The sequence below is a fragment of the Trypanosoma brucei genome, chromosome 11, assembly GCF_000210295.1.
Source record: "Trypanosoma brucei gambiense DAL972 chromosome 11, complete sequence".
In the NCBI taxonomy this organism is placed as follows: Eukaryota; Euglenozoa; class Kinetoplastea; order Trypanosomatida; family Trypanosomatidae; genus Trypanosoma; species Trypanosoma brucei.
This window is the reverse complement of record NC_026744.1, coordinates 2680702-2702931: the sequence shown is the minus strand read 5'-3', so window position 1 is coordinate 2702931 and position 22230 is coordinate 2680702. Positions and strand designations below refer to the sequence as shown.

Below are 22230 nucleotides of genomic sequence, written 5' to 3'. Positions count from 1 at the left end.
CAAATAAGAAAAAAAGGTCGCAACCAACAACCAGAAAATGCTGTTTCGTGATCCTACAGTGTAACCGAGACATTCTCGTATATTGTCTCCACAGCCTTGAAGCAACTTGATAAAGGAGGGGCATTGTAGAACACTACACCACCCACATGATTCCTGGCCCTTGTCACGCACAACCATGTGTAGCTCGGGAGCAACACCCACAGCTCATTTGCTCCGCGCAATGTTATACTCGTGTCGGAAGTTACTCCATTAGTGTCAGCGGAGGTACGGGCACCAGCGCACTCGATTGCCCGGTGCTCCCCAAAATCATGAGAGCCTCTACGTTCAGCGCGAACACATTTGATGAATTTTCGCATGGGGGCTGACAGGGAGAACTGTACACTCCGAAAGTAATCCTGCAGTGATGAGCCGACCAACACCCCGTCACACCACACAGTGAACTGAAAGGTTGACTTTGTATTGGGCAACTTCCCAGCCCCACACAAAGGATCAACAAAGCACGGTATTGCGTTAGACGAGCTGTGACCGGCAGCGGGGGAGAGGGCGTTTTGATGCCCCTTAACTCGGTGTGCATCTCCACCATCGTTGGACCCAGGCGCACGGCTGGGGGCGCACACGCCGCTGCTTAGGCAATCTGCCACGCAATCCGTAAGCTTTTTACATGCACTCAGGAGGGGTGTGTACATTGTGTCGTAAAGGGCCTCGTCACAAACTACAACAGTCAACAGGCTCTCAGCGCGATACACACAACAATAAAATGGGACCTCTCCCACAAATATGGTGAAGCTTGGCAGTTCGGGATCCATAAGAAAAAGACATATGAGCTGAGAGATCATGTCCTGAGGGGCGTTTGATACAACTACTTTCAGCGTTTTGCCAATGAACACAGCATAACGGCAGCTAGTCCACAGCAAGCGCTCCTCCGCACCTTCTACAGCTGGCTCAGCGTCGGTGTGATTTGGAATACCGTGGCATTCTTTTCCCCAACAAGAGGTGTGCCTCCTCTTTATGCTCGAAGATAAGAACGAAAGATGGCGTAACACTATGCTGTGACACATGAATTGGACATCTGACGGAGTTGCACGCATTACAGCAGGAAAAGTCAGCAGACCCCCCGTTGCTGCTAACGTCATCAGGTGACGCTTCCAACGCTGTACATTATGCAAGGTGCTTCTGGAGCTACCCATCGCATCGATTGAAATTATTGACGAAGAAAGGGAAGAACGTCTTGACTCCGCTTGTGACGGCGGTTGCAGGTCACCAGATTTCGGGACAGTGTGGTGATTAGCATCAGGATCAACAACTAGCACAGACGTTTGCAGTAGCGTAGCAAACTTCTCAAAGTGGGTTCGTAACGCGGCACGCGCCACACCGCAATCCTCACCCGAGGCTACTTCCCGGGGATTGTTCACTAGCGCAGAAACACTCCCCATGCCATACCGCAGAACGAAGGCATCAAACCCTAGATGTACGAGCGGCAGCACCACAGAAGCGTTATAAGCAGGAGTAGTTTCAACAGCAATCCAAAGATCTGCAAACGGGTTGCAAAGAGTAATGATGGAATGGCTGAGGCGTATTTCCTCTACTGGTGATTTCGCCCGTGAAGACAAGGGGATGAAGCGCTCCATTAAGCACGTCATGCCGATGCAGAAACCTACTTGGTTCATCTGCTGGTCGGGATGAGTTCGCGCGGGGTAAAAAAAGATGACGTTATCAATGGCCCGCTCCTCCTTCCCACCTGAAAGAGTGGGGCAATATATACACAAGGTGATGAGGCACGGTTCATTGTCTTTGCTCGCGTTGCTGCTTAGCGAATTCGACGCTACAATATCACCGAGTAGATGCATCACTGTCCTGCATCTAATTTGTAGGTGGTGACAATTTTTTTTTAACCACGATTTTTTTTATTTTTGGTTTGTTGGTGCAGTTTTTGGCAAAAAAAAAAGAGGGGAAAGACAATGCACTGCGCTGGCACTCTCACAGGTGAAAACATCAGACAAAAACAATAACAACAATACGAAACGCCGGCGCACGACACAACGACAAGTCCTTGTGAACAAGTAATGCAAACACAGTAGTGAAAAATGTCTGTTAGTGGCGGGTTATATTCAATGAACCGCTTCTAACCTCCACAGTCTGTGGGAATACCGTTACGAAACGTGTGATACGAGGAAAGTAAAATAAAAAAAAGAAAGAAAGCTAGACGCACTCACCACCTAATGCCGTCTCCCTCACCCACTATACCAACTACTTGTTCACCTCCCCCTTCCTCAGGGGAGAAACGTCGAACTCCTTCCATGCATCGATTAGCTCGTTCACGTTATTACCCAAACCCGACGGTCCGCGCCGAAGAACCCGCTCGACACCACACCGAAGTTCCACACGGGCGGCCGGGTGCGAGAGCGACTGCTGCTGCCCATGAGGGGCGTCGCTGCCGTCTGTAGAGGCACATTCACTATTGTCATGGCTCGCCGGTGGCCATAATGTGTAGGATTCCTCCGGAACGGAGGCAACAACGGGCGGCGGCGGTGGCGGAATACGCGAAGCACAAAGTTCCACAACGGCGCGAAAAGCCAATGGTTCATATTGTGCCAACAACTGTTGAGAGCGAGGAAGAAGGATAACATTTTGCCGCCCTAATTCATTGCGGAGGTGCTGCCATCCCGTTCCATGCTCGCGGGCGGCGCTGTCGACGTTTTTCCGGACGATTGCACGCTCCCAGTGCGCCTGCTGTTCCACACGGTACCGCGTTTGTGTGCGCATGAGAAAAAATAGTCGCTTTAATCCAACCTTTCTTTCAAGACGTGCGCGGCCCCGCAGCATACTGCGGATACGGTCAAGCTCCAACTTCGCCCTGTAGTGTTGGACACATACAGTACGCCGCAACATGTTTGATCACACAATTGGCGACAACTGCGTGATTGATACGAGTTAACGAGAGACGGTCGCAGCCACTATTACTTCTTTTGCTGCGATCGCTACACCAATTGCCGACTGTTCAAAGCTCAAGTGTAACTTAAAACAAAGTGCAGATGAGGGTACTTTGCTGAATGCGGGGCAAAAAAAAAAAAGGCGTGGCAACACCGCTACCCTCGCTAGTGAAAGAATGAAAAATGGGGGAAACAGCTTCTGTTTCTCTCCTCACTTTTGCTGTGTTTCTGCACTACCACTATACCTCGCACTAGCAATACATACTTTTATGTATATACAATCAGAATAGGTGAAAAAATAAAGAAAAAAGGGTTTGTAAACAGTTACCTCCATGATATCACATAGCAGAAATGAAATGCGACCGAGTCACCCACAGGAAAAGGGAGCGGATACAGAATTTGCCTCTACTACTCACCGCTTACCTGAGGGAACAAAAGTAAATGGTATAAGAAGAAGGCGTGAAAAAAGTAAAACAAATCAAAAATGAAACATATGTGCATACTGTGGAGTAACGAGAAAAGAGCATGAAAATGTGTGAGTCACATGCCCGTATCCTTCCGCTGCTTACGCTTCTTCCTGATCCTGGATGTTGAAGTACTTCAACTGGTATGTGTCCTTCCCCTTTGCGAGAATACGAATCCAATCACGGAGGTCCTTTTTCTTGAGGAACTTCTTCGTCAGGTACTTGAAGTACTTCTTGCGGTAAGCCATAGTCGTCGTGATGGATAGCGTGTTTTCACGCATGTTGACGCGTACCTTCGAGGTGAGCTTTCCCTTGCGGCCGTTTAGCTTCACATTATCCTGAAAGTACTGCTGGAAGTTGCTCAGAATATCATCACTGAAGATACCGTCGCTGGCGGGGATGCTGCAGTCAATCTTGAACACCTTCTTTCCCTTCGCAAGCTGCCTCTGGCGAGTGAAGCCGCGAGAGCCGACCTTTGCGCGGACAGCAACCATATTCTCTTTTCTCTCCCCTACGTCAACCCATTCAGCAAAAAGAAAAATGTGTTAAGGTTTACAAAAAAGAGGAAAAAAACACAGACAGGAACAGCAGAGACGGTGCTGGGTTACTTTAAGGGTAACACAGCCAAACCAAAATGAGACTGGACGCGAATGCAGAGAAAGGTGGACAGGGAAATGCTATTAAAGAAGAGGTTAGCGCGCACAGAGAAGAAAGGAATATCGCAGCGTGAGTAAACACACTCTTCCTCACCCTCACACATTGGTGCATGACGCGCGGCCCCCTCCGTCTCGGTGCCTATAGCAGTGATCCACAAACACAAAGCGCCTGCCTCTTCTCCCTCCATCCTATTCTCTTAACGACACCTTCATTCATCTTCCTACGCACCTCCACACTTTTTTTTTTGCTACCGTGCGCTCACTTCGATAATTCCGCCTTCACTATCCCCCATTTTGTACTCTTCAGCTGCTATCGTCCCCATCCACCGGCACATTGGCGTCAGTCGTCACCACGTCGACATCATCACCCGCAGCATAGCTATCTTCCGCGTTTTTGGCGTCCTCGTCATACACGGGCATTCCGGAAGTCGTTGCAGCAAAGTCGTTGTTTCCATCGGCAACAACCTTGCGCCACATGCGCTCAAGTTCTTCATCGCGAGAGTGACCTTCTTCGAACTGTCCCTTCCTGCCGTTGAGGGTGAGGCCACTGGGGTTCGGGTGGCGTCCGGGTTGAATGAACCAGCGGTAATACTCATCGTCGTATATCTTCTCTTCCTGTGTCGCAATCTCAGTTTTGTATCCGAACTTTCCTGTGGTTGCATTGAGCCGAAGATTACGGGCCCATGGTTCCACGCTTGTACCTGCAGTTTCAAGTGTATTGAAAAGGCGCTCTTGCAGTAGCTGTGCGTCATTCTCTTCCTCTTGCGCAATACCCTCAACGGCATCACGCGAAGGCCAGTAATTCCGCACGCCTCGGCCCTCTTCATCGTAAACGGCTCGCTCTGCAGAACGGTATTGGGACTCAAAATACTCAAGTGATCCCTCAGTGAAGCCGTCACGACGCCACGACGACGCCCTGTCTTCCCATGGGTGCCGCGCCATCTCATAAAAGCTAACATTTGTCGGCACAGATGCATTGCTCTGCAGCGGCGGTACTTTAGGTTCCCCCTTGTCGTCTACCTCGCCAAGACCATCCAAAACTTGGACGCCTCCTGCGTCTTGCAGCATTCCAGCGAGTCGGGAGGCTTTACCGCAGTGAGTGGGAACGTGGAGAGCGGCCGTGGAATCCATATCGTACGTTAGTGGTGCCCGCAACCGCAAGATGTCGGAGTCGTCCACATCCTGTAGCGTACGAGGGTTCCAGCGCGGCCGCAGTACAAACCGATGCCCATCAATTTCAACATCACGTTCGAAAACCTCCTCGAAGTCAGGAAGCGGACGCGTTGGTCTGTGAGTGTGGTGGATATTATGCCGCCGCTCCTCCTTGATTTCTTCCCATTTCTCCACAGATTTGTCCGTATGAACTCCTACACGGTAAAAGTCGGGTCGACGCATGAGCCGCGTAAAATACTTGAACTCCGTTCCTAGCGTTTCTGCGAGCGGCATGACATTCTCTGCCGCGCCATCCCCGCGCACTTCCTGCAGCAACCCAAACGCCGCCCGGAGCGCAAAAGGAGACTGCAGCAACAACTGGTGTTTCACAGCATAGGCCCACTCAGAGAAGTACAGGGTACAGCGCTTCACAATAAAATAGATGGGTGGGTACCTCAGTTTTTCTTTCGGATCCTCGATGCCCGGATCCGTATGCAGGACTTGCATCAACTCCTCGTCGCTATGAATAGGGCATGTGTCCAATGTCGGAAGGTACCAACCCAAATCGATGTTCCGATCCCGGGGCATACCAAGCGCATCCAATATCCGACTCTTCAGTCGGCTAATTGTGGTAGCTTGGAGGACTTCGTCAGTACCTTGTGGCCCACTCCTTCTACAACTTATCTCGAAAACAAACTCAAACGATACGATCTTCCCCTCACACCCTTCAAGACGCGCATACACATGCCGCGGATGCGGCGCCTCCTTCAGACTGCAGTAAGCATCATACTCCCTTTGCCTCTGCTGACTCCAAGCAGCAGCCCTCTCCGCATCACGGTGAGTTACGACATCCGTCGCCCCGCGTCGCTCCAACACGTACGCCCTGAACATCTCCGACGTGTGCTTCAACACCACACTATCTTCTGGAGGCGTAATGTCCCACGGGGAAAGTGTGTACCGCAGGCGATGTTCGCCCAATCGCTGCACACCAGCTGCTACGCTCCCTAGTGTGTAGGGTGTGATATGAGACTCGTCACTTGTGTTGTGGGTCGACTGAAATGGCAGTTGTTCAATTTCTGTTAGGGTCCTCATGATGTCATTGACTGATGGTTGATCAGCAAAGGCATCCTCTACCCAACGCGCCCTTGTAGGGGTTATTGCCGCGCGCTCCATTGCGGAAGAATGTGATTCTTTCATCTTGAAGCACGTCTCCAACAAGTGCCCAAGCTGCCACGCAACGGCATCGTTGTGCATATGCTCGGTTGTGTCGAACCATTCTTTGATGTGGTAAGTCATATCAGGAATAGTTGTGAAGAGGTCAGTCCACCCCAGCCTCAGCGCGTCACCAGCGAAAAGAGAAGCGCCGGTCAAAACAACAAACTCCGCCAACCCCGGATACTTGAGAGACGTTTCGGGTCGCGCGAGCAGGCGCGTCATACCGCCGTACGGTGTAATGCCCACGTTAGGGCCATCAAATATAAACTCTGAAGAATCCTTAAGGGCGCAATACTTCGCGAAGAGGGATAGACCACACCCAGTGCCGCGGCACTTGCCGTTAGTCAACGTCATAAGGGGGCGGGGCGCAGTGTATACACGCCATATGAGTGACGCGTGCTGGCGGAGGGCATCATCTACACGATCCTCGTACCTTGAGGCGTCCCGCAGCAACTTGTTTACTTCACGTTCGTCCGCTTTCTCCAAAAGCATAGCACATCTTCTGGTTGTCGAAGACGATGACAGCGTTGCCGATGAAGCGCTCGGCAGTCCTCCAGCACCACTTCTCTCAAGAATGGCTGCCGCGCGCTCACGCAACATCGCCGCCATGTGCAGCTCAAACCCAACAATCTCAAAGTTGAGACCCCCACAGAAGTAATCAGTAAGACCTGACTGAGCAGCTTCAAGAACACTAAGCTTCGAGTACACAGCATTCGTTGCCTTGTCAATCTCCTTGCTCAACTCACTAGCCGTCTTAGCACTCAACGCTTGATTACATTGGGGTTCGTTTATCATAATGGTCTTTGAGAAACGCCCATCGTTGCCAGTGATAGTGCGGTTTGCGTTGAGTGGACGTGACATGGCTTGCATCATCTTCTGATCAAATTCACCAAAAAATGGAGCGTTAACACCCGGTACTCTCCCGTTACTGTGTCCCCGGTTGTCTACCTTAAAGTATGGAATTCCTTTAGTATCAGAATGTGCCATTAGCGGCCCCAATAAACTGCGTGACGGAAGCACACTGAGATCAATATCACCTTCACCTGGCCGTCGCTTCGTGAACATTTTGTTCCAATGCTCTGGGTGCGAGAAAACCCGATAGTTAGGGTCAAATGATGAACTCAAGTCGGGGTGGTGTCCAAACGTTGGGTCCTGTGAAGCAAACCATGCGTATGAGCCATCTTCCCCATCCTCGGGATAGCAGTGGTTGGCATTACCACCATCCTCTGGAGTCCCAATGCGCGTCGGGTGCAACTGGTCGTTAAAGTCGAATGCTACACGCTGGTGACGATGTGGAAGTCTAGCTTGCCCCTGCTCCTTTCCCCAGTGCATGTAGTCAATGTAGTCTTTGTTAACACGAAACCTCTGATGGGTATTGTAGTGGGTGAGAAATTGTATGCCAGACTGCCGATTCGGATGATTTGCGTACCGTTGGTAAAATCGGAACTCTATCGGCATCGCAAGCGGCCGATACTCGCGAACATCAAGCGTCTTCAAACCACGCCGCGCACTACCGTATAGGACTGGCGGAGTAAACCACCGACCATCGTGCAACAACCTCCTTCGCTCCATACCTACCCGCGTTCTATGACCCACACTACTAGTAGATGATGTCCCCTTCTGACTAAAACCTTAACTTTGCTCCCAGTGGCTAATAGAAGCTTCACCAGATTAGTGTATGCCTATATACACCACGGATAAGCACACACACACACACAAGAGTGTGGATTTGTCACGCGCCTCCAGCCCGCTATCACAGTACTGGATGGAACCGTGTGAAGGCAAGAGCGGTGATATCGTGATAAAACTCCCCCTCCGTGTCTAAGAGCGCACTGCAACTCTCTCTGGTCAACACCCAAGGGACCAGACTAAACAAGACAGCAGTGGCTACCGCAACAAAGTGCAAGAAGTGTGTATGAGAAAGTGAAGGAATGCCTTTAAGAAACGCACCAAAATAAGATAATAATTACACACGCATACCTTTGTTGCACTGAAGAAGACACACAACCAACTTGTAATAGCTCCGGGTCAACGTCAACCCATACAAGGAACAAAGAAAGGCAAGTAACTATACCGCACCCTCCGTTTGGCTGCCCCGCAGAGCTAACAGTGAACAAACATATTTATATATATACACACAAATGTGCGCAACAAACACACCACTTCGTTGGTTTAAAAAAAAAAACAGTTAAACAGCACTCGTTAAGAACAAATATAAACTAACACCACCACAAAAAAAATAATAATAACGGTAATAGACTAACAACGTGTGAGAGAAAGTTAAAAACTACAGCTAGAGTAATGTTGTAAATGATAGTACTAACGTCCTGCAAAGTCCGCATACACCGCTTTGCTAATAAACCCAACATATGGTTTCCCCTCTCACAAACTGACCATCAGCAGAAACGCAGCACCCGCCCAACACAGGCAGCGACGTCTAGACAGTCTAACCTATTGGGCCTGCCCTACAATTTGGAGGGCTGCGTGCAGTTCTTGAAGACATTCTGGTACATATCCCACTCTCTGTTCATAAACACGCACAACTCAACCTGCTTGTCGCGGCGCAACAGATATTCACGATCAAACGTATGTAACTGCTCAAAGGCCATAGCTACCGCAGACTGTGTTATGATGGGAAGCTGGTTGTAAAGTGAGCCAGAAAGCACACCACTCGATAGCGGCGGCACACGCAACACATCTCCATCACCTCTTACGAACTCGTGAAACACATTTCGGTATGCACGTGAAAGCTCAACTGCTGCCTCGCGCTCTGACCAGGCGCCCTCACGGAAATCGGGGTCAACCACGTGAATGACGTTAGCCCTCTCGCCGTATTTGTAAAATTTGGTGTCACACACACGGGAAATGGCCTGCACCACCTCATCGGGAAACGGACCACGAAGACCTAACATGTTGTAGATCGCCCCAGAGGCGCCGGTTGCGCCCACCGCCGTCGTGAAGATGTGGCGCAAGTTGGCCGGGTCCACAATAAACGTGCTTTCGTCCGGCTCACTGCCAGCCCGTACAAGGCCACCTTGTAGAGTCATCTGCATACCAAGAACGCCGTATGGCACGACAACAACCTTGCGCAGGAACTGATCACGGGGCGATACTTGATACCTTGCATTGTACTCCCGTCGGGTAAGGAAGGCCACTGCGCCAAGGCCCAGCACGACACGCACCCACGGAAATGGCTTCACAATGTTAACGCCAAAAAGTGGTCGCGGAGCGCGTTTGCGGCCATCCTTTGTCAATGCAGAGGCGTACGACACCATCTCTAGGTCTAGAAGAATCGATGATGTTGAAGAAATGAGGGGAAACGTAGTGGAGAGGTTTACAACAACCAACAGTGAGGAGGTGAAAACGGATCAGTCTATCCCACACATTCAGCGAAGCAAAGAATGGAGCACACAGAAAAGGAATGAAATCATGTGGTGGTTTGCTAGGCCCAGACACCTAAGCCAATAAAAACAACATTGAAGGAAAACTACTCACCAGGACCGTCAACGGTAAAAATGTCCGCCAAAACCGTTCATTCGTCCGGGTCCAAAACTGGAACTAAAAGCCGGGCCACCTGGGGGCAAAAAGTTGTCAGGATCGGGTTCCCCAGGAAACGTTGAACCGTACCGACCAGGAGGCCGCACCCTAGGCGGGACATCGCCCGGAAACATTGGATTGTAGCGAGCAGGGACTATATGCGAGCCTTGGAAGGCTTCGCGGCCGAGCATCATGCCGCCACCCATACCAAAACCTCCACCACCGGGGATGAGATCCGCTTCGCCGTAACGGGCGCCGGGAGGACGCGGGACCACTCCCGCAAATAGCAAACTGCCTTGGGAAGGCACGGGAGGGGAAGGAGGAGGGGCGGGTCCACCGCAGTGGAGTTCAAGAGGACGAGGTTGCGTCTCCCGCGGGCTCGGCAATTCCCGTCCACAGTCACTGTCTTGCGCTGCAGAAAACTTCTCATTCTGCTCGGAACCACGACCGGTATTGCTGATTGCAGACTGAAGCAAACAACGCAGTCGGTGAAGAGCTGACCCGAGACTCTCAGCAGTCCACATTGCTGCCGCTGAAGCCCCCGATCCCGTTTGCTGCCCTAAAGCAAGTGAGGCAAGGGGTTCATCTTCAATGCAAAATGACGTGTTTAGGGGTTGGTGTGACCGTTCCCTATCACTCCGCTGGGTAATCATCACCAAATGAGTTTTGTCCATAGGAACCCATTTAACTGTCAAAAAACTGTCAGCGCCATCATTGTAACACACCTCAATAACTGCAGGTCCCGATGGACTTTCACGAAGCGACCTCCATCCGGTCGTTGAGCCCGGCGACGCAGCTGGACTCCGGTCGGGATGACAACACGACCAAGTTTTGTTGTCACCGGCGTCTGCGTCTTGAACTGCAGAAATCATAAGAAAAACTGCCCGTGCAATAGGCACTTCCGTTGCATTTAAAGCTTCCACAAGTTCCATGTCTGTCATTGTAGTACTGTGAAACTATGCTCTCCACCTGTGAGAGATTGCTTGTAACCTCAATCTAAGAAAATAAATAATACACAAGGATAAAAACACCGCGATGTACATCGTTTACCTTCACGACTCCTACGCACAATATTCCACAGCAACGGTTTACCCGCGGCGGATTCAAGGCCTCCGCAGCACGTCCTTCAAAAGGTAATCAAGTCCAGTCCTGCAAACAGCAAAGACTGCGGAGAGAGGAGAACAGCATCAAATAGCCCTCTAAGCGTTACTCGTAGCCGACATCGACCAATGGAGAACTTGAAACGCTGGGTACGACGGAGTTTTTAAATAAATAAGCACGAAATAAGAAAAATGTACAAAATAAGTAAAAGCGAATGGACGAACAGATATACATATCCTTCACAAACATTTCTCTGGTATGTGCTCAAAACACTCTTCTCGGTGCGGACCACGTGGAAAATACACCTGCCCTAACACACAAAAAAAAACTTTTAATATATGTCTTCTCCCTTCATCCTTCCCTGCTTTCTAATTACATAACAAATACTACACCATTCATCGTGATCGACAAGCATCAGAGTTTGGAGACCCTTCCGCTCCAGAACAGGGATTGGTACCACAGCCACACCTTCCTATCCGCTAGCCGGCGTATTACCACTTTTTGTTGCTGTTGCTGACTGGCCCGGTTTATCCCTGTAGTGACTTTTTTCTAGCAATATCCTCCTTCAACGATTTCCTGTGTTGTGTCAAGGTTGCATGATTCTTAAAGTTCTCGCGGAGGAGCATCTCACGCTGAGTTTCGAGAGCTTCGGTTGCCTCACGCTTAGCAATTAGTTGCAATACCACCTCTACTTTGTTAAATTCAGCGACACGTTTCTTTTGAAGCACGGCAAAGGCTTTTGCCTCCATGAGATCTCGCTCACGCTCGCGTTTAAGCATGATTTCTTCCGCCTGGTGGCGCTGAATCTCATCATGGCGTTCCTTGAATTTTTCCTGCTTCTTCAAAGATACCTCCTTTAGACTGATTTGCTTCTCTGCGGTCAACGTAAGCACGCCCTTCAAACGCTCTCGCTTCTCGGCCTCTTTCTTCGCACGCTCCGCAACCTCCTCCTCCCGTTGCTTAGTGAGCTGCCGCAGACGGTTCTCCACCTCTTGTTGCTGTCCAAGCGCGGCCTGGCGCACCTCTTCTTCGCGCAGCAGGGCTCGCTGACGCGCCTGCTCCCTCAACTCTTGCGATTTGGCGGCCCTCGCGGCAAGTAATTCTTGTGCCTCCCGTTGTTTGCGTTCTCGTTCCTCTTGCACAAGCTGTACTTTTGCATCCCTCTCCTCATACTTCCGCCTGAGTATTTCACTTTGCTGCTCCTGCATCTCTGCCATACGTTCTATTCGTGCCTGCCGCTCCTCAGCATTTTTCTTCCGTCGAATACGACGTTGTTCCAACAGGTGGTCCCGCGCAGCCTGCTGCCTGGCGGTCCGTTCCTCGGCGCGTTCAAGCCGTTCCTGCAACTCCCGCTGATATTCCTTCTCCCGTTCGGCATTACGTTCTTGCTGAAGCTTGATTCGAGCAGCAGCGTTTTGCTGCGCGATGAGATCCTCTTCCCTCTTGCGTCGTACCTTCTCCATCATCATTTCCTGTAGTCGTTCGTTCCGGAGTTCTATCAATCGCTCCCGCTCCTGTAAGTTCTTTGCACGGTTAGCCTCAACCTCTAACTTCCTCTCGGCACACTCAAACAAGCGCTTCTGCTTCTCCAGAGCATCCCGTATCATTGCAGACTTAGCCACCTCAATATTGACCTGCCGCTTCCTACGAAACGCCTCAACTAGATCCGGGAGGCTTACTGCGCAACATAACGAGCAGTACTCATTTCGCACCTGCTCCAAGATTGATATAACTGATGCCTTATGTTGCTTCATACGAATACTCTTCACCATTGTACGGCCCTCAGGGTCCGTTGGAAGAAGTGGAGCGTCATCACCTATCTCGTGAACTAACAAGTCTGGAACTGTGATACCACAGCGCAGCATTACAAGAGCGGAGCGCGGTGAATTGACAACAGGAACAACTCTGCCCTTCACTTCTTCTACTCGCCATGACTGCAATGATGTGAAGTTCTTGGGCATACGTCCGTTCCACATCCAGCGAAGGTCTGTGTGGCTCATGTCTACTTTGAAGGATTCACCATACTCCGGTGGGGGTTTCAGGAGGACACGTAAAACCTCCGCGCAATGCTCAGCGTTCCACGAAGAGTAGTCCTGTCCCGTACACACAGTCCAATTAGAACCTCCAGGAGCCAAAAACTCTGTATCAAACAAAGGAGACTGCACACGAAGCGGTGCCCGTCTCGGCAAACTACGAAACCGCCGGCCCCCTTTGGACTTCCCCTCTTGCGTACAGCCTAAAGGCTCCTTCCCCTCCGCTTCCTCGATTTTCACCGTAGGATCAGCACCTTGTGGTGGTCGCCGCGGTACCTGAAGCGAAACCCTTTGTCCTTTTGTTCCCCTCCTTCTCGCTGATGAAGAAAGCACATCCTCAGGGTCCTCTTCAGGCGCGCGTATTGACAATGGTGAGTACGTTGACGTATTATCTCGGTTATTACCAGCAGTGCCCTGCTGATTGGGAGGATTATTAGTAGAAACATCTAGGGGTGTCACCGATGGTACCGCGGGTAGTGCCCCCCTACTATTTCCTCCATCCGCTGCAGAGTATGGCACACTCCCATGCCTACCAGCAGCTTGTTGCTTTGTGCTAGTGCTTCCCCCAGTGCCACCTGCTGCGAAAACGGGTGCTCCAAATCTTTTCTCCAATCCCCACCTGGCCCCACCTCGAGTCTTGCGTCTTTCGTGGAGGAGATCGGCTGCTGTTGGCTCATCCATTCCCGGGACGCGTCTATCGAAATCCGTAGGAGCCTGCTTGACGCTCATTGTGCACGTCGTGTCCGGCGGGCCAAGGTGGTGCTTGAATAACTCCGCTTCATATTTCTCATACTCACACATAAGCTTCCCACGAGACCGTATGTCAGTAATTTTTGGTATGTTAGGGATAACAATAGTGGGCCCACGGTCCTTCGCACTGCTATACTTGCGGTTGAGGGACATTTCCACAGCCACAGCCTCAGTCAAAGCAAACCTCTCGTCACACGCACAAATGCACGATGTGGTCAGGCGCTTGGAGCGTCTTAACGAAAAAAGGGCACACTCTGGATTCCCACGCGCACACAAACACCGGCCCTCTAACAACTTCCCTTTGAGGCACAAAAAATTATTGAGATGACGGCTCTGGGACATGGGAAAGACAATCAGAGCAAGTGCTCAAGCACAGGAACGACAGCAGTCGTTAGGAATAGTCAGGGTAAAAGTATGGAAAAAAAAATAGTAGGTTAGAATGCTTAAGAAGTGAATGTAGAGGGCATTCAGGTTACTTTTGCCAGCAACATATTCCATGTCGTCATTAGTTGCACTCCCTCCACATGTTGGAGAATGTGTGGACCCAAGCTCAACCTCCAGGGTAGTTCCCTTTTTTTGATTCCCAAACCCGTCATACTCACATCTCCCTACACATCTTTCCATTGATGTACATGACCCTGTTGTCCAACCCGACACGGTTCTAAATCCTCTCGTGAACGACGGTAGCACCTTTTTCTAAGTAGTCCTTGCGTGACAGGCACATATGTGGAAATGTTGGCATTGATGCAACAACAGACCCGCCGATCCACGCGGCCAAGTCACGGTCCCGGAAAGCCACACAATTCGCCTCACACTCCGCGCTTGCAGGTAGCGCTGACACTTCACGGCGTAGCCTTTGCTCAATTCCGGGGAACATGGTGTTGCCACCACCCAACACAATGCTCTTCAGAAGGTGAGGTCGAGTGAAGTGTGGGGCGGACTCCACAACTTTTGCTATCGCATCTGTCCAACCTCCAGCACCAACCCCGCTAGCATCTACATTCACTTCTGCATTATTCCTACCACAACACCCAATGTCACCCTCTGCTGATGGATTGAAGAGGAGCTCGGGCACCATAAACTGACTCTCCTCAACATAAATCCGTTGCTCGTCTGGTAGGCCATAATACTCTTTCTGTAACTTTTTGTGCATCTTCTTCACCTCCTCCTGTACATCGGCTGCAACGTAACAAAGGGTGTGCTTGACGTCCTCCACAATTCGGCGGTCATTCGGAGTGGAGAGCGGGTATCCCTTCGCGCGCAGGAACGCCAGAAGTCTATCAGTTAGCACGCGGCCGGCTACGTCAGATGTGTGCGTGGCGTACTGCAAGTTGTAACCCTCCCATACGGCATTGAAGTTCGTGCATCCCTCGCCACTATCAACCACAAGACCTGTCGTTCTTCCCGTGGAGAAGACTGTCGTCGCGGAGGCGGCAACGAGGCCCAACTGAGGAAGACCAAAGCTCTCAAACATCATTTCACAGAGCCTCTCTCGGTCTTCACGTGAAGTGCGCACAGATTCCACCCACAACATCATCGTGTTACTCGGTACAAGTGGAAGCCGACTATAGAAAACATCTTGCAAAAAGTGTTCCACCTCGGGCATGCTTGTGATGCAGCGGTTCCGTACGGGGTAGCTAAGGTTGAGCATACCCTCCTGCGCGCATGCGGCATCTCCTGCGTAGTCGTCACTGTAATGTTGCAGAAGGGACCCAACAAGGCCGCGTTGTCGCGGCACGCCCACGACTGTGCTCGAGATGACACGCGGGGCCTCCTCACCCGCGAAGCCAACGCGCGTCTTGTTAGATCCCATATCAAATACAACAACGGGCTGTTGTTGTACCATCTTTCTCTAATATGTATCAATGAATGAGACTGGGGATAAGCTGCCGCCACGTCCCCAAAGACTGAAGCAAACAGGGCGGGAAACAGGATAACAACGAAAAGAGAGACAGGAAAGGGATAAAGAAGACAGGAAAAACAGCTACCGGCAAATGACGTGATGGCACCAGCACAAGAAGGATATGTTTCCTCTCGTTCAAGCAAACGAACGGCTTCCATTGACGATTCTGAAACTACGACTCTGATGAGGAGTGTCGTACACAATTTGAGCTCAACCATTAATACACGAATGCACCCTTGTGCGAACCTCAGGTTAAATGGCGGATCTTCTCACTACGCAGCACACATACGGATGCGATTTTGGACTTCTTCCACGCTTTTTTCCCCCCCCCCCCTCTGCTATCCCCTCTCTTCATCCTCTTCGAAGTATGGAGCAAATCGCCAAATGTGTGGGAGTCGTGACGATTCTAAACAATGACAATACACAAACGCAGAAACTTCAGCTACCACTACCTCTACTTACACAAGCAACAGAACACCATACGTACGGTCCAGATCATGGGATCAGCAGTGGAAGGGTCACAGCTATGAGTTAGAGGAATAAAACAACACTGGCGAAAAGGTGGAACCTACGGTAACTGAACCCCGGGACCGTACTTCCAACGGCCTTTAATCACTCCGCGGTGCAAAGTCACCGGAACGACTAATGTAATGCGACCCCACTGGCGGTTCGAATACTTTGGGACAATCGCCAATGACGTCCCTGGTCCCCTCAATTGCCTCCCTGTGAGCCGCCAAAACGTTGCTCATCTCCCGATTGCGCTGATAAAACTCGTGCTCATTTATGGCACCTAAGATCCACCGCTGTTTGTGGGTATTGAAGCTGAATGGCTGCTGACGAAAGTAAAGGAGGACAGCAACAAGGGAAACGCCAACAAGCACTACCGATAGAAAAACTTGATCTGGAACTAACAACATAAGGAAAATTTTACCTTCGCGATGCGTCCGCTGCGCTTGTTGAATGGAAGCGACGCGCGCGTGGGCATTCATGTTACTGTTGCGGTACAACATCCCCTTCTCGGAGGCACGGGCCCCGGGGGAAAAGGCGTGTAAATACGGCTTTATCGCCCTCAGTGAAGTGCGTCGAAGCATGACGATCCTCTTTTAATAACCTTTTTACCCTTACTGCTTCGTTCGCTTTAACGTCCGCTTACTGGCGTTGTTGTCGCTGTTTTCTTCACGCAGATCCCTACACTTGTAAACAAACCAATTTGCTTCCTACAGAAGGTAAAAAAGTGTGCTACTATTCGCGAGTACGATATTGCTTTATCAAGTTTACAAGAGTGTGGTGAAGAGGTGCGGCAGTAGGAAACAAACAACAAGGAGAAAGGAGGATGCAAAAGCTCAAGTACCATACACCAACCGTCGAATGAACCTGAAGAAAACGAGGAAAATTACAGGCGACGTAAATGATTCAGAAGTGAGATAAGAAAAAAAAAGGATCCACACTTGTACACACAGAAAAGGGTAAATGTGAGTTTAAAAATTTAGCATTTTTGATGATATAAACGTGGGGCCTCATAGACTTTGCGACGCACCCCTGAACTTCGTTATAAACGAGGGCGTGCACCCACACCCACTCCCGTCTCATCCACCTTGCTTTCCTCCTCATAAATGGTTGAAGCGGGTGAAGCCAATGTCAGCAAGCCACTCTGCCGGTCTAACTTTCTTTTAAAATCTTACATCCTCCATCCCCTCCGCCGCAGCACACAGACACCGACGCTTTCTGAAAGGGGGAAAAGAAAGTGCATATATACATTCATCCATCGCTCACACATCACCCCTTCCTGTAGATCGGGTTTTCTAAATGGTCACCCATCCAACGCGATGGAGTCCAAACGCCTCCGTTGTGTGCAACTAAGATAGGTACCCCATTTCTACGGCTTTGTTCTTGAATTGCTCAATACCGCAAACACCGTCGACGGCAACATGGTTGAACACTTCCTGCATCTGATTCTCGGCGAGATCCATGCCAACACTTTTACATAGATCCCGTACATTTTCCAGTGTGCAGCCACCGGCAAAGCGAGAAGAGTTCACACCCATCTGGACGTAATGGCAGGGATACAAAACATGAGGTGCGCGTACATCATCGTCGAGCCTTGTGTGGTCTGCCGAGTTGTAGCGGCCCCCTCTCCTGTATGTGCACAGGAACCGCGAGCGCAAGGCATCCTTTTCTAGACCCTCCTTTCTGCTGCCCTCCAGCGATCCAGTCCCCTTAAGCGATGCATCCTCTTCCTCCGCCACCAATTGCCGTTTCGGTGGGAAGGGATGGTGCATCCAGGAGCTAAGCAACTGGCGCACCGCATCACCCTCACCCCTGCCATTACGACGTATCGTGCGACTCTCAAGTGTGTCATCAAAGTACTTGGTGTCCCACGGAGGCGGCAGCCCCTTCCCCACCTCTTGCTTTGTCAATTTCCGCACATCCGTCACCACCTTCGGCAGCAACCTAGTCACCAGCTTCGTCTCGCACATCACTTCCCCAGCTGTCGCCTCGCCGCGCTGTTCACACCAGCCAAAACGGTGATGCATGGGGTTAATGCCCGCACGTTCCCAATCGTAACCTCGATTTTTGCACTCCCCCACCGGGTGGACAGTGCCGGAATCCCTCCCCGCGTACAACAGCGTCTTGACACTCTCAGATTTCTCCGATGGAATACCAAACCCGCTGTGAGGCACTTGGACATCATACATTGCAGCAGGGACCTTGCCGAGTGGTCGGCGAACGTTTGACAAATACGCACGTTCCAACTGTTGCTCCATCAACGCCATCATTCGACCACCCGTCTCGGGTTGCAGGCATCCCCGCGCCCCTTCACCGGCCTCCGTTCTTATACCGTGGCGAAACGTTTCGTCGATAGGTGGGTCCCGGGCTCGGCCGTAGTGATGGCGTGTGCACCCGACCTCCCCGAAGCGATGGTAAGTGCGCTGCAACTCTGGCGTTACGCGTCCCGAAGAGTAATGATTGGAAGTGAGTTCCCTCACCGTGGTACCATCTCTACTGCCCTGTCTTCCTGCTGGTATGATCTGCGGCGCAATGTGGAGGCGTGAGCGGGATCCTCCAAGAGGGTTAGAATGGACTGAACACATGGGTGATGACATGATATTTAAATTTCTACAACCGAAATTTTCGGTTTTCCCACACGTGTCGTGTCGTATCTTCCCTCTCTTTCCCTTTGATATATTGTATTTAAATTCCTTCCCTCCGTGGCGTAATTCCAGCCGTTTTTTCTAGATAATTAACCTCTTATCTAATGTGATGTCGTTCCCTAAAGAAATGTATACGAGAGAAACACCTCTTCGCACCTTCGCGAACCGCAAAATAGACGAGATAAGGACAAAAGAAAGGAAAAAGAGTCCGTTTCTGTGGTACAAAAAAAAGTGAAGGGGGTACCGGGAGTTGAGTGTCGATGCGGGAAAATTTTAAAAAAGAGCACGTAAAAAGCATTGCCGTCTGAGTCAACGTCTTTTCCTTCCGTCAATTCAACCAGGGAATTAAACATCAACCCCATCCATAAACGCATCTCTCGTTAAAAACAACGTACGAACGCGTGTAAGTGTACTAGCAGACGCCACGGAAAACATATACCTAAACATACAAGCGCACACTTGTCTCGACGATAAGAAAGCACAGAAACACATAACACAAACCCACGGAGCCTCCTATGAGGGCCTTCCGTATATATTCGACCGCGCCCCTTTAGTCGCATCCGACACACCCCAGTGCCGCTGTAACTTGCCGTGCGTCCTTACTAGATTCCACATGTGCCGCCTCCGCCAGTGACTCAGAGCAACATTCTCGACAGTGTTTTCCGCTATGATGGATTGAATACGTGAGTTTACGTAAGTGTCCATGGACGTCATACCGGTGGCCTTCGTCTCTTCCGCCAGTATGTTTTGCCCCACGCGCATCACTTGCTCATGTGACGGGTGGGTAAAGAAAACCCCGCCATCCTGCAATGCAAAGGCACGGAAGTTTGGAGACAACGTTCGCGTCGTTGTCACTAGAGGAGTATCATCAGCCAATGAATTTGCATGTAAAGAAGGAAGTGGCTGAACGCGAAATCGGCGGTCCTTTTTGGGCGTGTAGACGCTCATGCCGAAACCACCGAAGCCGTACCGAATGAAACCGCGATTGTACACACGTCCAAACCGTGTGCCGGCGTTGGGGTGCTGTGCGCGCTTCTTCTGGTGTGACTGGACACGCAGTGACACACGGCAGAGACGCAACATTACAGGTAATAGTTACACGAATTATTAACCCCTTCCTCTTCGGTCTCCTTCGCCCCCTTTGCTAGTGGCACTGTTGCAATAATTGGGTGTTAATCATTTAAAAAAAAAAAAAGTAATGAGAAACAGTAAAAAGAAATAGTGAGTGAGTGCTTCCAGTAAGTAAATCGAAGTGGAGACAAGCCCCCCTCGGTAAGCACCGTTGAGTTCAAGAATAGCAACGTGGAAGGATAAATGAAGAGCTTCGTTCCCCAAATGTGGTACTAAAAATACCTCTGACCAGCGGGTTTGGCTGCGGTTGTACAAATTCCACATCACAAGGGTGGTAAGTGGTCCCTCTTTCACACACCCTGCACAAAAGAAGAAAATAACTGGGTGGACCAACAATAACAGTAGGACTGAAGGGAAAAAAAAACTTCACCATGCCGTGTTTTGCATACAAAGTTCAGCATCGACGACAGCTTACTCAATACCCTCTGCGTCTGCAAAAGCCGACTTTACTGAAAGGGCAAACCACACGACAGCCGCCCTTGACTCCTGCGAAGCTCCGCTACGCGCGGCGGCAGCGGCACTTCCTCTCCAGCGCGCATGAAGGCCTTAGGAGAAGTATTTCGCCCAACAGCAAATGCCGCAGCAGCCTGCTGCTTGTCCGCGTCGAGATCACGAGCCATGGCGGACGCGAGCCGGTTCAGAGCCGTCGCAACATCACTTTGAAGATGTCTGTTAACGTCAGTCATGATGCAACCTCTAATAAAGTTTTGGCAGGGGCCTAACTCTGCCCCACACCTTGGAAACTCTTGCTACTCCAAGCGAACCGTGACAGCCTATTGTGAACCTACGATCAATAGATCTTACGATAGGCTATGTGAGAACTGGAAGGAGGGAAATGCAGATAAGTCAGAAAGGGGGGGTTACAAAAAAAAAAAACAATGAAATAGCGGCAAATACAAACCGCAAAGTGATGAATGGAGGGGAGCAAGGAATGTGACTTTATACAAGTGGTTGGTTAGTAGTAAAAATAGCACACTTCCATCCATTCTCTCGTTTTAGCCTCCGCATACCACAAATATTCACACTTCTACAATCATTTGTCACCACCTCTGAGGCTCCATTACCCAACAGAAGGATCCTACAAAACACCCGACAACGCACCGCACGCATAAGGCACCACTGCAGCTAACCCGTTCCCTCTTCTCTCATCGTAGAGACGCCGGGGACACCGCGAAATTGGGAGGCGCCGACAAGGGCAGCGCAACGGCTGCCAAAAAATGTCCTCCTGTGCCGCTCATTGTCTCCTTTCCTCACATTCCACGGCTCGAGTAAGCAGCTGCAACATTCCATTGAAACCCAGGGGAAAACAACGACGGCAACCTGGTGGGCTCAACGCCACAAATGGAAGGGAGGCGGAGAGAACGAGTGAAATGCAACACAAAAGGGGGGAAAGAAAACAAAAAAAATATGACCGTGCCACCAACCATGCCGCTGTCTACAAGTCACTCCAACTGCCCGTTTGCCGCCCGCTGAACAATCTCCTTCATTGCTCTCAGGTGCTTCACTCGCAGTGATGGAATATCCACATCTCCGCTGCTAAGGATGAGTGTTGGGTCTTCACGGAGGAAGTACGCCTCCACTGCCTTAAGGACAGAGTCATCCATCGATTCCAACGCTTCAATCAGCTCATCCACCTCTGCAGCGGGTGCAGTCTGCTCGTCAGCAAGCCGTTCCCGGTGCTTCTCAAGTATCGCCCTACACCTGCGTGCGTCGGCGGCAAGATGCGATTCGGCCCCGTTATACCTCTCACAGTTTTTCCAAATCAGTTCGACGTCATTCATTATTTGTTCGACGTGAGAGTAGCGCCCGCCCTGGACAATGTAGTCAAGCACCGTGCGCAGCGACATTGGTTCCGTGATGACACTGTAATAGTTCCACGCCCCCACCCTCAGTGCATCGACAGGTTCCCTGAAATATTCCGAGGCGCTCTCCTCTGCATAAAGTTTGTATAAGCAGTCGTACAAGTCGCGAATCTCTGGTGCCAGCCTCTGGTCACTATGGAATACGTGCTTGTTCTTTGGAAGCGGTAGTGGATGGCTGAGTGCGCAGTCGATGTACCTGATCCAATAGTTTATATCTTCAGCAAGTTTGACCCCTGTGAGGACCATCGATGCGCGCAATACTTACTGGTTGCCACTAGGTTTTCTCAATGTGTGACTTCGGTAACACAATTTCTTTTTTTGCTCTCACTTCGTCCCCCCCCCCA

At 50.7% G+C, this 22230-nt stretch overlaps 13 protein-coding genes across 13 annotated transcripts; 1 reads left to right on the top strand and 12 right to left on the bottom strand.

Moving 5' to 3' along the window:
* Positions 1-53: 53 nt before the first annotated feature.
* TbgDal_XI11430 (hypothetical protein, conserved) lies at positions 54-1847 on the bottom strand (the record flags this gene model as incomplete). Its single annotated transcript, XM_011781986.1, has 1 exon — positions 54-1847. One exon carries the CDS (start codon positions 1845-1847, stop codon positions 54-56), a length of 1794 nt encoding a protein of 597 aa, XP_011780288.1.
* Positions 1848-2247: 400 nt separating this feature from the next.
* On the bottom strand, positions 2248-2889 carry TbgDal_XI11420 (hypothetical protein, conserved; the record flags this gene model as incomplete). Its single annotated transcript, XM_011781985.1, has 1 exon — positions 2248-2889. One exon carries the CDS (start codon positions 2887-2889, stop codon positions 2248-2250), a length of 642 nt encoding a protein of 213 aa, XP_011780287.1.
* A 606-nt stretch (positions 2890-3495) lies between these two features.
* On the bottom strand, positions 3496-3888 carry TbgDal_XI11410 (60S ribosomal protein L22, putative; the record flags this gene model as incomplete). The annotated part of the gene is made up of 1 exon (XM_011781984.1): positions 3496-3888. The coding sequence occupies one exon, from the start codon at positions 3886-3888 to the stop codon at positions 3496-3498; it is 393 nt and encodes a 130-aa protein (XP_011780286.1).
* Positions 3889-4353: 465 nt separating this feature from the next.
* On the bottom strand, positions 4354-7749 carry TbgDal_XI11400 (hypothetical protein, conserved; the record flags this gene model as incomplete). The annotated part of the gene is made up of 1 exon (XM_011781983.1): positions 4354-7749. The coding sequence occupies one exon, from the start codon at positions 7747-7749 to the stop codon at positions 4354-4356; it is 3396 nt and encodes a 1131-aa protein (XP_011780285.1).
* A 1133-nt stretch (positions 7750-8882) lies between these two features.
* Positions 8883-9692, bottom strand: TbgDal_XI11390 (hypothetical protein, conserved; the record flags this gene model as incomplete). The annotated part of the gene is made up of 1 exon (XM_011781982.1): positions 8883-9692. The coding sequence occupies one exon, from the start codon at positions 9690-9692 to the stop codon at positions 8883-8885; it is 810 nt and encodes a 269-aa protein (XP_011780284.1).
* Positions 9693-9920: 228 nt separating this feature from the next.
* TbgDal_XI11380 (hypothetical protein, conserved) lies at positions 9921-10895 on the bottom strand (the record flags this gene model as incomplete). The annotated part of the gene is made up of 1 exon (XM_011781981.1): positions 9921-10895. The coding sequence occupies one exon, from the start codon at positions 10893-10895 to the stop codon at positions 9921-9923; it is 975 nt and encodes a 324-aa protein (XP_011780283.1).
* A 687-nt stretch (positions 10896-11582) lies between these two features.
* On the bottom strand, positions 11583-14180 carry TbgDal_XI11370 (hypothetical protein, conserved; the record flags this gene model as incomplete). The annotated part of the gene is made up of 1 exon (XM_011781980.1): positions 11583-14180. The coding sequence occupies one exon, from the start codon at positions 14178-14180 to the stop codon at positions 11583-11585; it is 2598 nt and encodes an 865-aa protein (XP_011780282.1).
* Positions 14181-14499: 319 nt separating this feature from the next.
* On the bottom strand, positions 14500-15684 carry TbgDal_XI11360 (actin-like protein, putative; the record flags this gene model as incomplete). The annotated part of the gene is made up of 1 exon (XM_011781979.1): positions 14500-15684. One exon carries the CDS (start codon positions 15682-15684, stop codon positions 14500-14502), a length of 1185 nt encoding a protein of 394 aa, XP_011780281.1.
* Positions 15685-16349: 665 nt separating this feature from the next.
* Positions 16350-16832, bottom strand: TbgDal_XI11350 (hypothetical protein, conserved; the record flags this gene model as incomplete). Its single annotated transcript, XM_011781978.1, has 1 exon — positions 16350-16832. The coding sequence occupies one exon, from the start codon at positions 16830-16832 to the stop codon at positions 16350-16352; it is 483 nt and encodes a 160-aa protein (XP_011780280.1).
* A 765-nt stretch (positions 16833-17597) lies between these two features.
* TbgDal_XI11340 (hypothetical protein, conserved) lies at positions 17598-18845 on the bottom strand (the record flags this gene model as incomplete). The annotated part of the gene is made up of 1 exon (XM_011781977.1): positions 17598-18845. One exon carries the CDS (start codon positions 18843-18845, stop codon positions 17598-17600), a length of 1248 nt encoding a protein of 415 aa, XP_011780279.1.
* Positions 18846-19406: 561 nt separating this feature from the next.
* On the bottom strand, positions 19407-19976 carry TbgDal_XI11330 (hypothetical protein, conserved; the record flags this gene model as incomplete). The annotated part of the gene is made up of 1 exon (XM_011781976.1): positions 19407-19976. The coding sequence occupies one exon, from the start codon at positions 19974-19976 to the stop codon at positions 19407-19409; it is 570 nt and encodes a 189-aa protein (XP_011780278.1).
* Positions 19977-20395: 419 nt separating this feature from the next.
* Positions 20396-20746, top strand: TbgDal_XI11320 (hypothetical protein, unlikely; the record flags this gene model as incomplete). Its single annotated transcript, XM_011781975.1, has 1 exon — positions 20396-20746. One exon carries the CDS (start codon positions 20396-20398, stop codon positions 20744-20746), a length of 351 nt encoding a protein of 116 aa, XP_011780277.1.
* A 720-nt stretch (positions 20747-21466) lies between these two features.
* On the bottom strand, positions 21467-22132 carry TbgDal_XI11310 (hypothetical protein, conserved; the record flags this gene model as incomplete). Its single annotated transcript, XM_011781974.1, has 1 exon — positions 21467-22132. The coding sequence occupies one exon, from the start codon at positions 22130-22132 to the stop codon at positions 21467-21469; it is 666 nt and encodes a 221-aa protein (XP_011780276.1).
* Between the last annotated feature and the right edge of the window lie 98 nt (positions 22133-22230).